Raw genomic sequence first — 20,484 nt, 5'->3', positions numbered from 1 at the left:
ACCACATATTTCAAGAAGTCAGCTCACCGTGACCTTCTCGTAGGCAATTAGAAATTGGTAGTACTGGTAAATTGGCCTTGTATCTTAGGAAAGAATAAAAAGATTCCTGAATTATCTCAAAATAGGATTGAATAATAGAAATGCATGTGATCCAATGAGATAAATTTTTTAAGGAGTGCAAGGATTAACTTCTGGATCAATGTGTCTCTAGCCCAATAAGAAAAGAAACATACTGTGCAGAAGGGGGCCATTTGGCCCATTGGGTCTCTCTGACAGAACGTCTTAACTAGACTATGTTTGTAACCCCACATGTTTACCTACCAATCCTCCTGACCTACATATCTTGGGACACTGAGGGGCAATTTAGCGTAGCCAATCCACTTAACCTGCACACCTTTGGAGGAAACTGGAGCACCCAGAGGAAACCAACACAAATTAAACTTATTCATGATTTGTTTAATCTGACTTTGCTGGCTCTTTAATCAATTTCTGAATGCTTGCTGAATTTGCCTGCAACTATTGTCTGGAGTAGGTTAGTCTCTCTCTCTTCTTGAAAATATGGGTTACTTTGGCTTTTCAGTCCCATGACATAAACATGCTAGTTATCAGGGTAGAACGTCTGTGTGAAGTTTGCGTAGTCACCGAAGGTCAGAACTGAACTCAGGTCCCGAGCATTGTGAGGCAGCAATGCTAACTACTGTGCCACCATGGCCCCCAACTTACTTCAGCTAGTTCTGGAAACAAAGCAGTGTAAATGAGGTAAAAGTGGATGCAAGAACCTCATGGATATACAGGAATTAAAACTAAACTGAAACTTAAGGAAAATATTACATAAAATTATTGCTAGACATGCTAATGAAAGTCAAAGGAATACAGAAAATGTAACAGGAGGGATTATAAAAGGAAGATGAAAAGCCATTACCTGATTATGGAGAATGGTAGAGACATTAAATATTGTGCATGTCCTTGCTAGTGAAGTGAAAATACAGGCAAACTGAAAACAATTGTTAGAGAAAACTGCAGAGTAGATATTGTTTAGAAAAGCATTAGAACTCTAAAAGTAGATAAATTGGAGCTCTGAAAGCATGTATGCTAGGCCGTTGGAACAAAGTCAGGATGGAAATAAGTTGTGCACGGGACTGAAAAGCAAATGAAACCCATATTTTCAAGAAGGCAGAGAAGGGTAAACTGAACAAGCATAGACCAACTACTCCAACATCAGTTGCTGGCAAATTCAGTGATTATTTAGAAATGAATTAAAGAGCAAGCAAAATCATAATTAACATAAGAACATAAGAAATAGGAGCAGGAGTAGGCCATCTAGCCCTTCGAGCCTGCCCCGCCGTTCAATAAGAATGATGGGGCAGGCACGAAGGGCTAGATTTCTGATTTTAGGTTCTCAATTATAACAGTTTACCCTAAAATTGTTATAGTTTTACTAATGTCAGGGTCTTAACTACTGATTAGGAATTAACAAATCATGAACAACCAACTTAGTTTTTTGGAAGAGGAGACTGGATAGATAAAGGAACTATATAGATGCAGTGCAGATTGGCATTTACAATAAACTTGATAAGATCTTTCTTAGCAGCATTTTTAGAAACAAAATGGCTAGGATAAATTTGAAAGATATGGATAAACAGATTTAGGGATTTAAATATAGCATTGCCCGGAAACATATTACAGTAGGTAAAGATATTAAAAAGGGCAACAGTATCTAGGGTTTTTCTCAAATCAACTGTTACAAGAGCAAAGAAGAAATGATAATTTTGTACAAAACATTGCTTAGGCCACAGTTAAAGCAGAGCGCGGTTTTGGGCACCTGATGTAGAAAGGGTCTTCAAGCCACAGAGAGAATATAGCACAGATTCACTCAAATAATGTCAGGAATGGTACATTTTAGTTAGAAGAATAAACTTGAGATGCTCAAACCATTTCTACTGGAACAGGAGAACCTTTAGAACTGGTGAGTTCTTATAATGTATGGCAATAAACATTGGTTAGGGAGTCAGTCACAGTGGACAGTTTAAATTGTGAGTAGAAGGCTCAGGTGAAATGTCTTTACAAGGTTTGTTGGAGTATAGAATTCTTTGCTACAGGGAGCTGTTGAGGCAGAAACCAGATGATAATTTCAGGAAAAATTAGATAAATATTTGAAACAAATGATATGTGAAGTGAATAGGATTTGATTTGAAATTTGTAACTGAGACAGACATAGGGGAGATTCTCCCAGCCTGCTGCGCTGCTCAGGGGATATCGGCAGAGGCCATTTTGCAAGCTTCCCACTGGGTACCACATCCCTCGTGAATCTCCTAGCCTAAGGTTTCCAGAGTAATCAACTCCAACTCAATTTCCAGCACGGAGCTAATCAAAATATGGGAATTACTATTTCCATTTTATTTGCGGGCCCAGAACTGAATTGTCCAAACCCGCTAGAGTCTCCCCCCTCACTGGGAGTGGTTCACTCTAGGAGGTTTACTACTGCTCCCCACCAATGACGAACAGGCGGCCAACCCCGCTGAAGGGAAGAGAGGCCATTGAGACCCCCTCCAGAAGGTTGAAGGTAAGGGGGTTGCCTCTTGGACAGTGCCAGTCTGGTACCCTGGCACTGCCCAAGAGGCACCATGATACTGATTGCCAGGTATCAGGCAGTGTCAAAAAAACGGGGCTAGACGAGTGGTGGGGCCTATTGGGGACACAATTAGTTGAGGTTGGGGTCCCAATGCCACTCTGCACTGGGATCACAGGTGGAGGAACACCCTAGGACACCGTATGATACACAGAGTGTCGGAGATTCATTCTGGAAATCATACTAAAAACCGCCAGGATTACTCCCATTTTCCTGCAAACTGGGGACTTCGAATTTTTTCTGGGAGAATCCTGGCCATAATGTACCAAATGAGCTACTTCTATATCAGGTAAATGATAAGAAAACACTGGTATAGAAGTAGCCCATTTGGCAAATTATGATTGTGTTGGCTCTGCTAAAAATTCCAAATGTGGTGAATTTGCTGCAGATGCGTGGTGAATCCATGATGCTGCTCTCTTTAGAATCACATTAAACTTGAGCAAAGCAAATTACTGCAGAAGCTGGAATCTGAAACAAAAGAGAAAACGCTGGAAAATCTCAGCAGGTCTGGCAGCATCGAGTCCAGATGAACCTTTGTCAAAGCTCAGAACATCAGCTGTTTTCTCTCCTTAACAGATGCTGCCAGACATGCTGAGATTTCAGCATTTTCTCTTTTGGCACATTAAACTTGAGTTGGGTTAAAGTTGCAGTAGTGGGCATGAGAATGGATGTCACTTGCTAGATGCCATTTATCACCTGTATCTAATTGACCAAGGAAGAATCAATCACATTGCTGTCAGACAATAGTCACTTATCGTCAGATCACGACAATATTTATCAGAATATAGTTGTTGAGTTTTGAGGGGTATTGAAGCTGAAGGGCCACTTTCTCATTGGAACAAGAAAAATACTTTGTGGTTTGTTAACTTACTTGCTCTTGTCCCCTCTGTCTCAAAATGATGCTACACTTAAACTGCTCTGTAAAATGCTGTGAAAGCAGGGCTAGCCTTCAGAAGGACAGTGATCCAACTGCAATCAAAATTTTCTTGGGGAATCTTGTGACACAAATAAGTTGGTTTCATTTGGCATATAGTTAGCAAAATAGTTAATGTATGTGAGCGATGGGGAGTGCTACACGGCTGCCAATGAAGGTTGAAATGTGCAGTTTTGGCAGGCTGAGATGGTGCAGCAAATGCCAAATGTGTTCAGTCTTCACTTTCATAGATTGGTTGAAACAAGGCATGTGAAGAAACACGCTGCTATTGGTTTACAAGGAAAGGTTGCAGGAGGTTGGCCATGATCCAGAGGCCAATGAAATGTTCAGGTGCTATGTTTTGGAATGGCTGGTGACAGAGCATGAACAAAGCAATTGTGAGTGCGCAGAAGCCACCGTTGCAGAGCAGTTGGATTACAAAACATTTTCAAAGTTGTTATCTTAGCTCTGGCAGTAAGTGTATTAGTCCTGATTGCTGATGGTATAACATCTTAAACCCTTAAATTTTCCATAATTGCTGATGGTATAACATCTTAAACACCTTAAATTTTCCATTATTGGCACTTACTTTATTAATATTGCATATACTTCATATTATATAGCAAATATGGTGACCTGATTTGCCACAAGTTGGCAAGCATCAAAATCCGACTGGCCAAACTGTGCTAACTTTCCATTGTGTTTGGCATGGTTGACAATATTATTCACTTCTTCCATCTCTATCCAGTCCCAAGATGGTTTCACACAATATATCTGGCATCTCTTCAACATGGTCTTCACTACGTTTACTCCATCATCACCCCACTGTCCACCACAGAATTATCCTTGATCTCCTCCCCTTCCTCATCGAAATATTGTCCTCAGTGACATTCTCCACAGCCACGAGGTGAACTTCTATATCTGTGCTAATGACACTGAACTCCAGCTAGCAGGACTGCTTGTCCAAGATCCAGTCTTGGGCGAAATCACAGCTTTCCCCAGCAACACCCAAGTCTTCGACCTCATGGGACCTGCTCCCTGGAATTCTTCCCCTAAAGTTCTCTTCAAAGAAAAATCAAAGTCCATCTCTATATAAACAAGATTTCAGGCAACCCCAAGCTCTTCTTTCCCTATTCATTTTGGTTTCCTTATGTCAATCTGTAAAGTGCCTTGGAATGTTCTTCAAGTTAAAAGCACTTCAGTTAAAAACACTATGTAAATGCAAGCAATTGTTATACAGGACCACACTACAAATAGTGGATAACCATGGGTGTTAAATGAGAGTTACATAGAAAAGTTACATATTTTATTATACCTTTACAGTTCAGATAATAATTACAGCATGTTTTTTATCAACATATTACGTAATCTAGCCAAACCCTTCCAAATCATTGAAAAACAAAACAAAAAAACTGCAGCAGGCGACGGTGCAGAGGGACCTCGGGATCCTTGTGCATGAGTCGCAAAAACCCAGCCTGCAGGTGCAGCAGGTGGTCAGGAAGGCGAATGGGATGCTGGCCTTCATAGCGAGGGGGATTGAATATAAAAGTAGGGAGGTCTTGCTGCAGCTGTATAGGGCATTGGTGAGGCCGCAGCTGGAGTACTGTGTGCAGTTTTGGGCGCCGCACCTGCGCAAGGATATTTTGGCCTTGGAGGGAGTGCAGAGGAGGTTTACTAGGCTGATACCGGAGTTGAGGGGGTTGAGCTATGAGGAGAGGCTGAATAAACTAGGCTTGTACTCGTTAGAGTTTAGAAGAATGAGGGGAGATCTCATTGAGACGTATAAGATGATGAATGGGATGGATAGGATAGAGGTGGAAAGACTCTTCCCGCTCAAAAAAGACAGTAGGACTAGGGGGCACAGCCTCAAGATAAAGGGGGGGCGGTTCAGAACGGAGTTGAGGAGGAACTTCTTCACTCAAAGGGTGGTGAATCTCTGGAATTCTCTGCCCGTTGAAGTGGTGGAGGCTGCCTCGCTAAATATTTTTAAGAAGCGGGTTGATGGGTTTTTGATAAGAGAGGGGATTAAGGGTTATGGGGAGAGGGCGGGAAAGTGGAACTGAGCCACGACAGATCAGCCATGATCTTATTGAATGGCGGGGCAGGCTCGAAGGGCCAGATGGCCTACTCCTGCTCCTATTTCTTATGTTCTTATGTTCTTATGTTCTTATGTTCTTAAAACAAAATGCACTTTATTGCAATAAATATGGTCGATTATAGAAAGTTAAAAAGTAAAAATAAATTTTAAGTTTTCAAGTGACATTTACTTTGTATCATTTGACATTGCTACCACTCTTTCTACTTTGTAGTGCCCAGGACACTGGAAAGCTGAACATTTCTTATTGCTTTCCCGTACCGCACCGCACCGCACCCACCCTCCCCCCCCTACCCCGCCCGCCCGCCACACCTCCCTCCCCTCTTAATTGGGAGCAACTATGCAACGCAAAGTGCTAGATGCTGGCAAAACTCATGCTAAAAAATTTGCATAAAGACTTTGGGGAGTTCACTGTCAACTGATCTTGTTTTAGTACCTAGTTTACCGGATAATGTTGCTTGACGTCAGGGAATTACCCAACCAATACTGATTAATTTCTAAAAGGAATCAATAAATTAAACTAGCTTAGTTGTGATAATCATTAGGCTTCCTCGCTTCATGGGCAAGCCAGATGCAGGGTAGTTACACAAGGTAATAATTTGACCCGATTGACTAAGAAATGGACAACATGAATTTCAAGCAGGGAAAAGGTAAGAAATTCAATCAAAATCAAACATTGCTCAGAAATATTTCTGATACAATATAACTGCAATATAATTTTGACTTCCCATAAAAAAAACATACGCCCAATTAGATCTGGTTCAGTTTCATTAATGAAACTGAACATAAAATATTGCAAAAGCTTCTAAATAACACAATATAAAAGCAGAGTAATTCCAAAATATGTTAAAAAAGAGGTAATTAATAAAGGAATGCAGAAGAAAATTTAGTATGATTCCACCATTTGTTAACATTTGCCATTTTTACTTTAAGAATAAGCAACATAGGGGTCACGCTTTCTATTCTCTGCCCGAAGGCAGGTCCAACCCACAGTGCCGCAATCCATGAGTAGGGCAAGGAGGCAGGTCCCAAAGTCACCCCAGTCAGAATGAGGATGGAATACCGTGCTGTTGGCACCAACCTGATCCACACTGGTCATCCAGCCAAGCAAGCGCCCCCACCTCTCCCAATGGATGGCATGAAAGAGCATATTATGAAACTAGTTTAGGAAAGATAATTTGTCTACACTGCCATACTACATCATCAGAAAGCGCTTAGGTTCTCCACCCGATAAACTTGAATGACATAAAACCATGCACCAACATGCTAATATGAAAGGTTTACTCATACTCCCTGAATAAGATGTTGCAGTTTCCAACCTTTCAATTTACTTTCTGCCAACTATTCAGGAATGTGTACCATAAATGCTTAAGGAATTGCTCTTATTAATTGCTTGTGTGCAAGTGTTTGAGTTTAATATTAAGTTGATCAAAACAAGATTTGATTTCAGAATTGATCATAATTACGGTATTGAGGAATTATGTTAATCATCATTAAAGGAGCTGTAAGCTGCTTCAACTCTATGATGCAATAATCATGAAGATCTCCCTGTTTAACATTATAGTAAGCTTTCCCTCATGGATAATATGTGTAATTTTAAGAGGTTAAGTGGGATCACTAATTTTATTAAGTGATTTTATATGATGTTCACTGCAAATACAAAAAAACTGCTGCATTTTGTTACTTTTCTTTTAATTTGCTGTATTTTCATGCGACACAAGAAAAGTACAATGGGATTCTAAATAGGAGTGGGTGTGATGTGACAGCTACAAGTATGCAACATGTACAAACAAATTAGATCTTGAAACACTATTCATTTAGCAGAAATATTTCCATAGTCACTAGGTGTTACCGTAAGAAAATTTACCTTCTTCTGGCAAGACTGTCTAATTTCTTCCACCTCCTCTTCTTTGCTCTCAATCTCCTTTGCTTGTGTTTGTCTGTGCCTTTCCATTTCCATTTCCAGTCGAAGTTTGGCCTAAATTTGGGCAGAAACATTCTATAAGGTTGAATTGCTTTGACAATTAATTGCCACAGACACATGGACAGAAACAATTCATTTGAAAAGTTCTCTCTTCCCTCCACAATATTAACTATTGGCCTCAGTAACCCTCATGTCCCTTGCCCCAGCTGTAAACTCAGATAGCGAGCACTGCAAAGGGACTGAACAGTGCAGTTATCACAGCTAAGCTCGATCTTGCTCACATGCGGTAACAACACTTCCAAACTTTGCAAAGGTCTGAAACTTCGAAAGTGAGCCCAGACAATAGCGACTAGTGCTCACTAAAAACATTTAAATGATATAATGCACATTTAAAATCAGCCTCGTGCCATTCCCCAGCACAATGTAGGCTGTACCCTTCCCTCCCATCTCCCTCCATCTGGCTCTGCTCCCCCCATGAGGCCCCATCAGAGTGCTTGGTGGGCACTGCCAAGGTGCCAGGCTGACACTGCAAGTGCTGGCCAGAGAATGGCACGAGGCTGATTATGTCCAAACAAAAATGGCCTGGGGAGATCGTGACTGCCAGACGGGAATCAAGATTTTTTTGAGTCCCACTTAAATTTCCCACCTAGCTACACTGATCAAATAGTATAGCAAAGTGGGAAAATCATGCCCTACATCTAGATGGAGTTAGAATCATAGAATCCCTACAGTGCAGAAAAAGACCATTTGGTCCACTGAGTCCACACTGGCTCTCCAAAAGGGCATTCCACCCAGGTGTTGTCCTCTGCCTGATCCCCATAACCTCGCACGTTTACCAGAGCTATCCACCTAACCTACACATTTATGGACACCAAGGGGAAATATAGCATGGCCATTCCAGCTAACTTGCACATCTTTGGACTGTGGGAGGAAACTGCAAGCTCCTCAGTCACCCAAGGATAGAATCGAACGCAGATCCCTCATGCTGCATGACAGCAGTGTTATCCACTGGCCACCGTGCACAGAAAGATAAGAAAACTGGGCAAACAAACTTGTCACGTCTGTGCCTATCTGTCCAAAAACTGCTGAAAAGTATACTACGGTGGTCCGCAGCAGACTTCCACAATATCCCACTGCCAAGAGGCTTCTTTACATATGATACAAGAAGTTAGAGCTGAAACTGTGAACTTCAAAGTCAAAGATCTTAGGTTAAAGCTTCACCGCTGGTTTGATAGCACAGCACATTCTATTTCAAACTTCAAAGGCAGCAATTATGTAACTGTATAAATACGAACCACATTTTCAGATGCATGCCAAAATCTTCATAATAGAAATAATTGTACCTGCTCCAACATCTGAATTCTTCCAGCTTGTTCATCTAGCTCCTCTTCCTGGTCCTTGACTTTGGCCTCCAATTCACGCACCTGCTTCTTCACTTTAGCTAGTGAAGCTTCATCTTTAGATTCTTGAGAGGATAGGTCCTGCAGTTCTGCATCAAGACGTTCTGCCTTTTGAGTTATAGTGATGATTTCAGAATCCTTATCCTAGTATTCACCATAGAAAGTCAGAAAATAGTCAGCAATTCACTGTCACATTTAAAAATCTGTAAATGAATTATTTGATCATGATCTAATAGATAATTCAGATGACAGTATAATTACAAAATAAATGAATGTAGCTAATGAAATTTAGAATACAGCAGCTAACTATTAATTATTTTATATTTATTTTATACATCAACCAGGCTTTATTTGATGCGAATCAATTCTACGTTTTGAGTCACAAGAGTTTAATTCATGTTAGACTTTGAAATCACAGTGAGGGGATACACAATGTTGACTGATATCTCAATTCTCCACATCTTTCAAATGCATAGAAGAACATAAAAAGGTGAGAAACAACACAGATCTGCGAAAAAGAAAATAATTAATATTTTGTAAAATTTTGCACACAGGAAACAGATTACCACAAGGACAGGTCATCACTGCTTCGGCAGTCCAAATCCATGAGCATGAATATCAAGCTTTTTAAGTATATATACACAAGTACAAATTCAAATGTTATAGTTCCTTTCTCAAAAATTTACTTTTGGAAAATCAAAAATAAGCTTCACTTTTTTCAAAGCTGTGTTTTGAACTCAACTAGAATAATTTCAATGATGGCCTTTGCTAGAGTATTGTGTTCAACATTGGGCATCACACTTTAGGAAGGATGTCAATGTCTTGTAAAGTGTGCAGAAGAAATTTACTAGAATGATGCAGGATTGTGAAATTTGCTCAACAAAACAAAGCAAAAGAATACATTTTGCCCAGTAGTTTAAGAGGATCAAGAAGTCTAATGGCCTTTGGTTTCCAGTAATTGGCAGCTACTCAAGTCTTAAGAGCAAATCATAAACTATTGGCCTGGAATTTACAGGACTTTTGAGATTGAACTGTCAGCATTCACGATCATTACCTCTGAATCTGACCTCAACTTCAGGATTTAGCGCAAGTATGGATGAACTAAAATGTCATTTGTCATTCACTGCTCTGTCTCAAATCTACCTATCTATTCTGTGGCATCCACAGAGCTAGCAATCAGCAAAATACCATAATTGGTTAAGTCTTGTTCAATGGGATGGAACTGTGCCTCTAATGGCGAACCGAGTATTAACTACCATTGAACAATAACAACTTCTATTTATATATTTATTGAACATAATAAAAATCATGGTGCTTCACAGTGGTATTATTAAACAAATTATGCCACTGCACTACAAAAGGAGATATCAGGGCAGATTATCAATACCTTGAAAACAGAAGTAGGTTTAAAGGAACGTCTTAAAGGAGGAATGAGATGTAAATGGGCAAGAGATTTAGGAATGAAATTCCAGAGATTAGGGCTGAAGAAATTGCTGCCAACAGTGGGGAGATTAAAACTAAAGATGCTCAAGAGGCCAGAATCAGAGGAATGCAGCTATCTCCGAGGGTTCTAAGTCTGGACAGTATACAGGAATAAAAAGAGGAGCCAGGTCTTGGGGATGGGAATCTTAAAATCAAGGCATTGTTTAAAAAGGGGGCCAGAGATGATAGGCAAATGGGATTTGGTACATATTAGTAAGTGGACATATTAGTAAGAGTTTTGAATGATTCCAACTTCATTGAGGGTATAATGTCAGAGTTTGGCCAGGAGTGCATTAGAACAATCAGGTTAGGAGGTAACAAACACATGGATCAGGGTTTCAGCAGCAGAAGAGCTGAAGCAGAGGCAGCTATCATGATGCTACAGAGATGGAAATAGATGGCCTTAGTGATTGCACAGGTATAGTTGAAAGCACACTCCAGGTCAAAAATGACACTTGTTGTGAATGGTAGACTTTATTTTAAGCCCTTTTAATTTAAAGTGAGGAAGGATGTCCTGGAATGAGGGTTGGTAATGCTGAAATCTGCTCAAAGACAGGCCCATGTGATTTGGTTGCCATGGGGATTGTGGACCTGGTTTAAACTCACATGAATAAAAAAATTCCAGGTTTCACACTTTGACACAACAAAAGGGCTGCAGGTCTTGTTGGACTGTCTGTGCTTTATATGCTCTGTCCGAGGCCAGAACTCTCCATTCACCTGACGAAAAGGGAAACCTCGAAAGCTTGTGCGTTTACTATCAAATAAATCGGTTGGACTAAAACCTGGTGTTGTCAGACTTTTTACAGTCTTGTTGGACCCAGACACACTGTTTTGGTCAGTCAGAGAGAGATGTGGTGAAGGTGAGGGGGAGAGCAAGAGAAAGAGAAGTTTATGGGTGAAGAAGCAGGTATTACAGAGAAGATATTACAGAATAGAGGGACACAATTGGGAGATCAAATCTGATTCATATGCTTTCTTTGTCATAAGAAAGGAAAGGTAATAAAGGTTGACTGTTGGAAATTTTAAAAAGCAAGACTTAGCATTTCTAAGATTGCTTCTTCAGAAAAATAGTCTGAGGGTAACCTGCAGGTTCATTGTATTTACCACTACATGGTGACAGAGTGCAGGAAACTATGGAAATGTTGTATTTCAAAGTAAAATATCCCCACATCCATCTGGTGAAACAGGCAAACAAGCTATTCTTAAGAGATAAGGGGCTAGATTAATTGCCAGCAGGTGACAGGAATTTAACTCCAGAGAATCTGCTAAATAAAAATGCATTGATACCAGATATTGATTGACGTAGTTTACATATTACATTGTAGAGAGTTGATTCAAAATGTGGCTTAATTTATGGTCTTTTAATTGTGAAAGTTGTTCATAATTGGTGCTTATTGGAATGAACTTTTTTTATTACGAAACAAACTGGCCAGGGGTAAAATGTTGCCGCCTCTAGCGAGTCCAAAGAAACATACCACAGACTGTGGAAAATGAAGCTGTACAAGAGAAAAAAAAAGTTATGTACAAAAATCCCATGATTTTCCATAACCTTTATGTGAAAATTATTGTTTCAATGAAAGATGTGCCCAACGAGTCGGAAACTCAAATTGTTCACACAAAAAAGGCCTTGGTCATCAGGCTGAAATCTGAGGTTTGATGCCAGTCGGAAATGAGAATATAGACAGCTGAATTAAACATGTAGAGACAGCACAAATAACGTGTGATAAAGCAGCTAACGTAATACTCAAAACTAAAGATAAAACAAAGGAACGCAGTGCTTGGAAACAGAATGGGTCAGCTACATTCAATGCTGACATCATAGATGCAAGGAAGGATACATGCCATTGAACGCAAATTAAATCTTTAAAACGACAAAGCCGTTCCTCTTGCTAGAAAGAAAATTTGACAAAGCCAGTATGGAATGAGGAGATGAAAAGAAAAATAAATTAATTTCTTTTTGTGAACTGACTAAAAAGGAATGTAAAACTTCTTTAAGGTTGTGCTGATGAACAACCAAAGTCTCAAGGAGAATTTTACACCACAGTAGAATGAACTGGTTGCATAAAACGAGGCAATTTTAAACCTGCATCTTCTGGAAAAGAACGCTGAAGGATTAAATCTTGAAAACAAACTTCAGAATAAAAGTGATCCTGAATTTAAACAGGGCAAAGTGAATTTATTTTTTATGAAGAACAATTCAGATGCTTGGCTGGTGAAGACTTCGTTCATGGACGTGAACATTAAAAACATACAGCCAAGGCAGGAAATGGGAATCAACAGATTGGTTCAGAATCCATTTTAAAAAGTAAACATACTGGTGATGATTTTGTGTCTGACTTTAAAGCCCAAAAGGGGTTGCTGAATCCATTGGGTAAGAAGTGTTATGATAGGGGATTTCCTCTTGGATTATAGTCAGATGCCAGCGTGCAGAAACCAGTTGATTGCTAACAATCAGCAATTTCCTTCTTGGCAAAACCAGACTAAACGTCACCAAATGTGAAAAATTTGCACCCATCAGAAGTACTAGCCCTGGGGTCCAGACTTTGCCCAATCCAACACAGCTCCTAAAAAACATGAAGGGTACATCTACCCAGTATACCTTTTTAACAGAGGATGTGGAAAGACTTTGTAGCCTACACAAAACGAAAAAGATCTTTTGCACAGATTCAGAAAAGATTAAATGAGGAGTAAAAAAACTCCAATTTGCAAGAGAGTTGGGTCCCTAAGAACTCAAGCAAACTGGATTTTAAAAACTCAACTGTCACATGCAGTTGTTTGTTATGAGTTAAGCATTATAATATTGCCAAGGCAATGTTTAATTGTGAAATATGATAAAAGAAAAACAATATTATCTGTACTCTATATAGTATGTTGGTTGTTTAAATGTTGTATTTTGACTATTACAGAAAAATAATTACTACAGTAATTTTTTAAAATATTTTTGGGAGGAGGTCTTACAAATGCAAAACTTCATACGCCAGTTATGTTTTATACTGTTTATTTAAAATATCTCCTGTAATGGAGATAGTAATCATACTGAAATCTGCCCAGAATCAGGCCCACATAATTGGGATGCCATGCAGTTTAAATCCAGTTTGAAACTCTTAGGCTGGAATCTTACCACCGCTCATGCTAGTGAGGATTTCCCCAACTCATTGCAGTGAATGGAGATTTGTCTGGCTGCCAAATTTTCCGATTTCGCTGCAGTGGGGGGGTGACATGAACGGAAGGTAAGCCCACACTTAGAGACTCAAGTGCAGTTTTCACATCCTGGTACAAGAGTGACAATTGGTCTTGTTGACCCACACACACAGTTTTGGTCAGTCAAAGAAATCTGGTAAGAGGAAGAAAGGTGTTTTGGGTGAAGAAGCAGAGAAACTACTGTTGCGCCATTTAGGGTAAGATACTGTTTTTGCGTTAACTACCAAGCAGAACGCTAGTGAGAATACATTCCTTGTTATAAGGGATAAGACCTGTGGAGATTTAAATACCAGGGAGTCTCCAGAGGATATATTACTGCTGGAAATCAGTGCCATATACTCAAGACAACAGGGTGAAGGGACTTTTTAAAAGGGACACTGGTTGACTCTTCCTGGTGGGGCAGAAAGAAGAGAGCCTCTGAAACCGGAGGGAGGAATTAGGACTTCTATCAGTGTAAAGTGTAAATATGGCATTGTACAACGAGGGAGTTAAAGTTCTCACCACATAGATTGCTAGATTTTATAATGGCACTTTTTTCTTCAAAGTCAGTAACCTTGATTGCCATTGACTGCAAAATCTGGGCCATTAAGTCAATGCAATTTTTCTTTTGTTGAGTTAGAAAAATTTGTTTAATAAACCCTTGGATTGAGAGAAATGATAAGCACACCGAGTAATTTTACAATAATAATTTTGCCTCATGTTACTAATTTTTACAATGTTAAATCTCAGCAATTGCTGTAAATATCAAGTTAATGAAATTATCTTCTACTGTAATTATTGGCAGTACTTACATCCAGTTGTTGCTTTAGGCTGAATATCTCTGCTATAAAACCATCTCTTTCTCTGCTCAGTTTCTCTTTCTGGATCTTCTCCCTCTGAGCCTCATCTTGTGCCTGTGACAACTCGCTGTCAAACCTAGAGCACAAGTGTTAAAGAAAATATTATGGCAACAAAAGACACAATTATGACTTGTTATTAAGGACAGAATGTTACATCTGGGTCATTTGACTAACGTGTTACGAAAATCTATTCTTTCCTGATATATTGTGATGGTTTATAAGTGAGCACCTCATTTTAAAGAGCTTGCTAATGCATGCGCTGTAGTTGAAAGAGGAAAAATATGGGATTCAATCTCTTTTTTGAATCCTCTAATAGTAATAACATAGGTTAAGTGTAATCTATTCACTCAAATTTCGTATATTACAGAATTTTACAGTAGTGTAGTTGTTACGCTTTATTTTGAAGAAAATGCATATCACGTATATTGTGAAATAATGGACTGAAAGTCAAATTGGTCACATTCAAATTATCACACAAAAAAAGTGCACACATCTCTGCAATCCTGTTCCAAGTGACACCTACAAATGTAAATGTGCAACCTTTGTGAAAATGATCCCTCTCCTCAGGCACTATTTGTTAAGATCACCAAACCCCCTCAAAAAAAGAAACACCCTTAACCCCTCTATATAAAATCTTCTTTACTGTTCCAACCATTTCTTCTGAGAGGGGGGCAGAAAAGGAAACAGCCCCTGAACAGGGGCCTCAAGCGGCAGAAGGGAGAGGGCCCCTGACAGGCAGGAGGAGCCGAGAGGCAGGAGGAAGGGTGGGGGCAGGGAAGAGTGTGGAACAGGGAGGCTAAGAGGGAGGTGGCGAGAAATGGTGCCAAGATCTGAATATGTATAAATCTGCTGTCCAGTGCACCACAGAGGTCTCAGGGGCTGCCCCCCACTCCACCTCTGTCACACCACCCCAATTATTGGCCCCTTGCTCCCACACCCACTGTGTGAGACAGCACCCACCAGTCTGGCAGTGCCAACCTGTATTATGGGACAGTGCTGGAAGCATTGCCAGAATGCTGCCTGGCCACATCCCTCTCCCTTAGGGACTATATTTAACCTTTACCAGACTCCCACACCAACATGATATATCAATATACGACGTGGGTCAATACCTGTTGAGGAAGCGAGTTAATTATATGAAAATTTACCCAAATCCACGTAAAGCAGTCGTCATTATGACGCTGCCAATGAAGGGCAGAAGTGATCCTAAATCGCATTGCTGCTGGCAAGAACTGTGACTTCCAGATCTCAAGTGCCCAGACAGCGACAGTGGGCTGAAGATCATCCTCTCAGATTCTCTCTCCACCGATGCTGCCAGAACTGTTAAGTTTTTTTGGCATTTTCTGTTTTATTTCAAATTTCCAGCATCCACATTATTTTGATTTTATTTTACTGTTAACCTACAAAGTCTTTGGTCTTTCCTCTTCATTGATAATGCTGACCCCTGGTGATATAATCTGCTAATTGTCAGCTGCAAATCATGTTGGACATGGCACCTCACTGACCCCCTCCCCCGACAATCTCTTGTTTCTTTCAAACCCCCATGCTCATTGCTTGTAATGTCAAACTGTCTAACAGGTCTTACATGAGCCATTTCCTCCAGTAAAACATTCATAAAATAAAAATCCTACAATGCTGAGAAAATTACTTCAGTAAATAACCATTCCAAAGAGTGAATACAATGGAAGCATTTCAAGTCATTTTAATATTTATATATACACACACAAGGAAAAAGCAGTCAGCTCTGGGCACCACAACTTGGAAAGGATATATTGGACTTGGAAGGAATGCAGTACAAATTCACAAGAATATTAGCAAAGCAACAAGGGTTAGAATACGATGAGAGATAAAATTAGGTAGGCTTTTAATTCCCAGAACATACAAAGCATAAGGTGCGTTTTGATTAGGGTTTAATATTTTGAAAGGAACAGCTAAAATGGATGGAGGTTATTCACCGCCCCTCCCCAACCCAAAATGGGTGGAATCTAGGACAAGGGGACATAGCCTTAAAATCAGAGCCAGGTCACTCAGGTGAGAAGTTAGGAAATACTTCTTCAAAAAAGATTATTGGAAGAATGAAACTCTTTCCCAAAGATGTAAACTTAAATCATAGATAGATTTTGCGACAGAAGGACATAAGGATATTAAAAGAAATGGAGCCAAAGATGTTGGATGGAGCTTGGATACAAATCACCATGAGTTTACTGATTGGTGAGGAGTGATACATTGCCAACAAATGTTCCAAATTAAAGGTGATTGCATTGTTACAAAAATCACACAATTCATAAAAGTTATGATGTGGTTCTCCTGTCCCATATATCCTGGATCATCAACAGATGAGATTTCATAGAACATTTAACATTCTAAACACTCAAAAGCATTTTTTCATAGAAGATGAAATAAATCTATTTTTCTCAGGTTCCTCACATCTGAGATTTTGCTTGGAAGTTTTCAAAATCTAAGTTGAGAATTAAATTGAAGAAATCAGAGTGCCAGCTTGGATATCCAGAAATGCTACTTTTCCCAGAGCATTCAGGAGCTGATTGTCAATACCGACATCTTGCAGTTCTTCAAAGCAGTGGGTGAAGTTTGGAAAAGTAATACAATCACAGCAGAAGTAACAAAAATCATTCTGGAAATAACTGAAGAACTTTGGCCTCCTCAACTTGGTCTATAAGGAAAGCAAGTGGCATTTTGGAACAGGATTATTGAATTAGCTATACGACTGCGATGTTTGTGCTTATCAAGGAAACTGATGCAGGAAGAACAACATGCATGGGGAGGAGTTAAGAAAAAACAAATTCCACAAGCAAATTATGCTTTTGTTTTCATTCTCAATACATAAACTAACATCCAGCTTTTTATGTGCCCTTACTATCAAAATTGATAGGAATAAACTGAAATGTATACAAGATTGTTCTCCAGCTTATGGTAAAGAGGCATTTACAACTTAGTTTTAAAGGAGGTTGTTTCCTCTCATTTTGTGTTGTACAAATTAACTCACTTTCTTTGCTTCTTTTCCAATTCATGATTACGTCCTTGCTGTCCTTCAAGATGCAGCTTGGTGTCTTGCAATTCTGCTGTTAGTCGCTGGGACTTTTTCTTCAGCTGCTGAACACTACGTTGCATTTCTTCACTGTCAGCTTGCAAATCTGCAACCTGCAGGCACAATGGCAAGTTTGAGGTTTAGGAATATTAACACTTGCGCATTCAGTCTATGCTTTAAAATAATAAAAATATTACAAGATCATGTTCAAATTGTTTTTAAAAAGGCATCAAATTTACTAGTTGTAATATCCAGTTGGTAGCTTATTTTGGAATATAACTTGTGTTTTTTTGCAAAGTACATTAGCTTTAACTGCAAACTTGCGTAGAAAGTCAGAAGTCTTTATATTTAATCATGTTTTTTCAAAGTGTCAAATAGAGGTCAGATATGCAAAGATAGTTAGCACAGAACACATGAAATTAATGATAACCAGCTTTTAAAAAAATGCACATGTTCTAATGAGCTGTCAACATGTTCTTCACTTCAGATGGCTTTCAAATGGTCAAAGAAAGACTTATGTTGAATATAGTATCTCAGCATGTCATTTGAGGAAACTTATAAAAAAGGAGATAAATTTTAATTCATACTCTGTGTATTAAGTAAACAAGGGTGGTCCAGAAGAGGTAGCCCACTTGTAGTTTGAACATCCATAGTTCAAATGTAGTTGTCTTCAAACAGATCCAATTTTCACTCGTGGAATGTTAAAACCATGACTGGAGGTCTTTACACTTTTCAGAAAGTCTAAATCTGTCAGACTTATTTGGAGGGATAGGATACCTTTTAAAGAATTCAGGTGCCCTTTGGGATTGTTAAAAGTATTTGAACTATGGAAAAGTGGAAAATCTCATTGGAACTATTAACCTGTCAAGGCATTTAAATTTTATGGGAACTGTCAAACTCATTGGAATTATCATAAGAACATAAGAAATAGGAGGAGTAGGCCATCTAGCCCTTCGAGCCTGCCCCGCCATTCAATAAGATCATGGCTGATCTGTCGTGGCTCAGTTCCACATTCCCGCCCTCTCCCCATAACCCTTAATCCCCTCGCTTATCAAAAACCCATCAACCCGCGTCTTAAAAATATTTAGCGAGGCAGCCTCCACCACCTCAACAGGCAGAGAATTCCAGAGATTCACCACCCTTTGAGTGAAGAAGTTCTTCCTCAACTCCGTTCTAAACCGCCCCCCCTTTATCTTGAGGCTGTGCCCCCTAGTCCTACTGTCCTTTCTCAGCGGGAAGAGTCTCTCCACCTCTATCCTATCCATCCCATTCATCATCTTATACGTCTCAATGAGATCTCCCCTCATTCTTCTAAACTCTAACGAGTACAAGCCTAGTTTATTCAGCCTCTCCTCATAGCTCAACCCCCTCAACTCCGGCATCAGCCTAGTAAACCTCCTCTGCACTCCCTCCAAGGCCAAAATATCCTTGCGTAAGTACGGCGACCAAAACTGCACACAGTACTCCAGCTGCGGCCTCACCAATGCCCTATACAGCTGCAGCAAGACCTCCCTACTTTTATATTCAATCCCCCTCGCTATGAAGGCCAGCATCCCATTTGCCTTCCTGACCACCTGCTGCACCTGCAGGCTGGGTTTTTGCGACTCATGCACAAGGACCCCGAGGTCCCTCTGCACCGTCGCCTGCTGCAGTTTTTCGCCACGTAATAGTCCTTCCTACCATTATTCCTACCAAAGTGGACCACCTCGCACTTGCCAACATTAAATTCCATTTGCCAGTTCCTGGCCCATTCGCCCAGCCTATCTAGATCCTTCTGCAGACTCTCCACACCCTCCGCGCAATTTGCCGTTCCCCCAATCTTGGTGTCATCAGCAAATTTCGACACCATACACTCGGTTCCCTCCTCCAGATCATCTATATAAATGGTAAATAGCTGAGGCCCCAGCACCGACCCCTGGGGCACTCTACTAGTCGCCAACCGCCAATCCGAATAGCACCCATTAACCCCCACTCTCTGCCTCCTATTTGACAACCAATCCTCTATCCACGCTAACACGCTACCCCCAACTCCATGCCCCCTTACCTTCTGCAATAACCTCTTGTGAGGTACAATAACCTCTTATCTGCAATAACCTCTTATCAAGTTGCCACCTTAAATCTCTTGGCCTTTAAATGTTTGAAAATAAATTCTGCAGTTTAAAAGAATAGTGCTTTCTATTTCACTCTGAGAAACTGGAGATCATCATTATAGGATTTGTGCTATGTGACTGATTTCACAACTGATTATCAGTTGCTTGTCAATTCACAGTTCTGAGTGGTCATAAAATCTTTGAACTGGGACAAAGGATACAAATGTTTTGTTTTAAAAAGTGAGGGATGAAGCATTTGAATGAATGCTAATTTTTATGTCGGGGGGGTGGGGGGGGGATAAGCAGCTGAATGAAATATTTGTTTTCAAGTGAATAAGTGGCGAGTGAATGAAATGAATGAGTGAATGAATGAATGAATGTCTGCAACTGGCACTTAAATGTATTTTATTTCATCATAGCATGGATCCGGAGGTGTGTCCATGGTAGATAATAGGATATGGGCACTCAGTGAATTGACATGGAGAGTACAATGACAAAATGGCATGATTTAGCACTAAGTTGCCATGAGGTGATACAGGGTAACGAGAGTTGAGCAGAGGGGCACAGGTTGGCATGGAGTGGCGGGATCTCAGTTGACATGAAGGATAAGAGGAGCTAAGGGGATAAGAATAGAGGCACAAGTTGGCATGGAGGGCATGAGGAGTGGGTAGAGGCATTGATTAGTATGGAAGTTATAAAGGGTAAAGGGGAAGGTTTGGGGAACTTCTCTTTTCAAAATAAGCAGATGGGACAAACTGCTGGAGCACTGAAGTTGACCTTTCAGACACTTCTGAATCTAGCAACCAATGTGGCTGCATCCACATTAGTTCAGGGTGCAATGAGTGTGACCCAACATCTGTTAATA

General features: G+C 40.1%; 1 protein-coding gene across 15 annotated transcripts in view; it reads right to left on the bottom strand.

Annotated features, from left to right (window-relative positions):
• Positions 1 to 20,484, bottom strand: part of myo18ab (myosin XVIIIA b) — a 233,272-nt gene that overhangs the window by 28,057 nt on the left and 184,731 nt on the right. For all 15 annotated transcript variants that reach the window (XM_080210785.1, XM_080210786.1, XM_080210787.1 and 12 more), the window contains 4 exons: positions 17,488 to 17,642; positions 14,436 to 14,559; positions 8,905 to 9,105; positions 7,505 to 7,615 (listed from right to left, as the gene is read on the bottom strand). In XM_080210785.1, the coding sequence (XP_080066911.1) occupies positions 7,505 to 7,615; positions 8,905 to 9,105; positions 14,436 to 14,559; positions 17,488 to 17,642 (591 nt within the window). The remainder of the gene's footprint in view (positions 1 to 7,504; positions 7,616 to 8,904; positions 9,106 to 14,435; positions 14,560 to 17,487; positions 17,643 to 20,484) is intronic.

This window comes from Carcharhinus amblyrhynchos, chromosome 23, assembly GCF_965287045.1.
Source record: "Carcharhinus amblyrhynchos chromosome 23, sCarAmb.v2.hapA, whole genome shotgun sequence".
Taxonomy (NCBI): Eukaryota; Metazoa; Chordata; class Chondrichthyes; order Carcharhiniformes; family Carcharhinidae; genus Carcharhinus; species Carcharhinus amblyrhynchos.
This window is presented reverse-complemented; position numbering and strand designations above follow the sequence as displayed.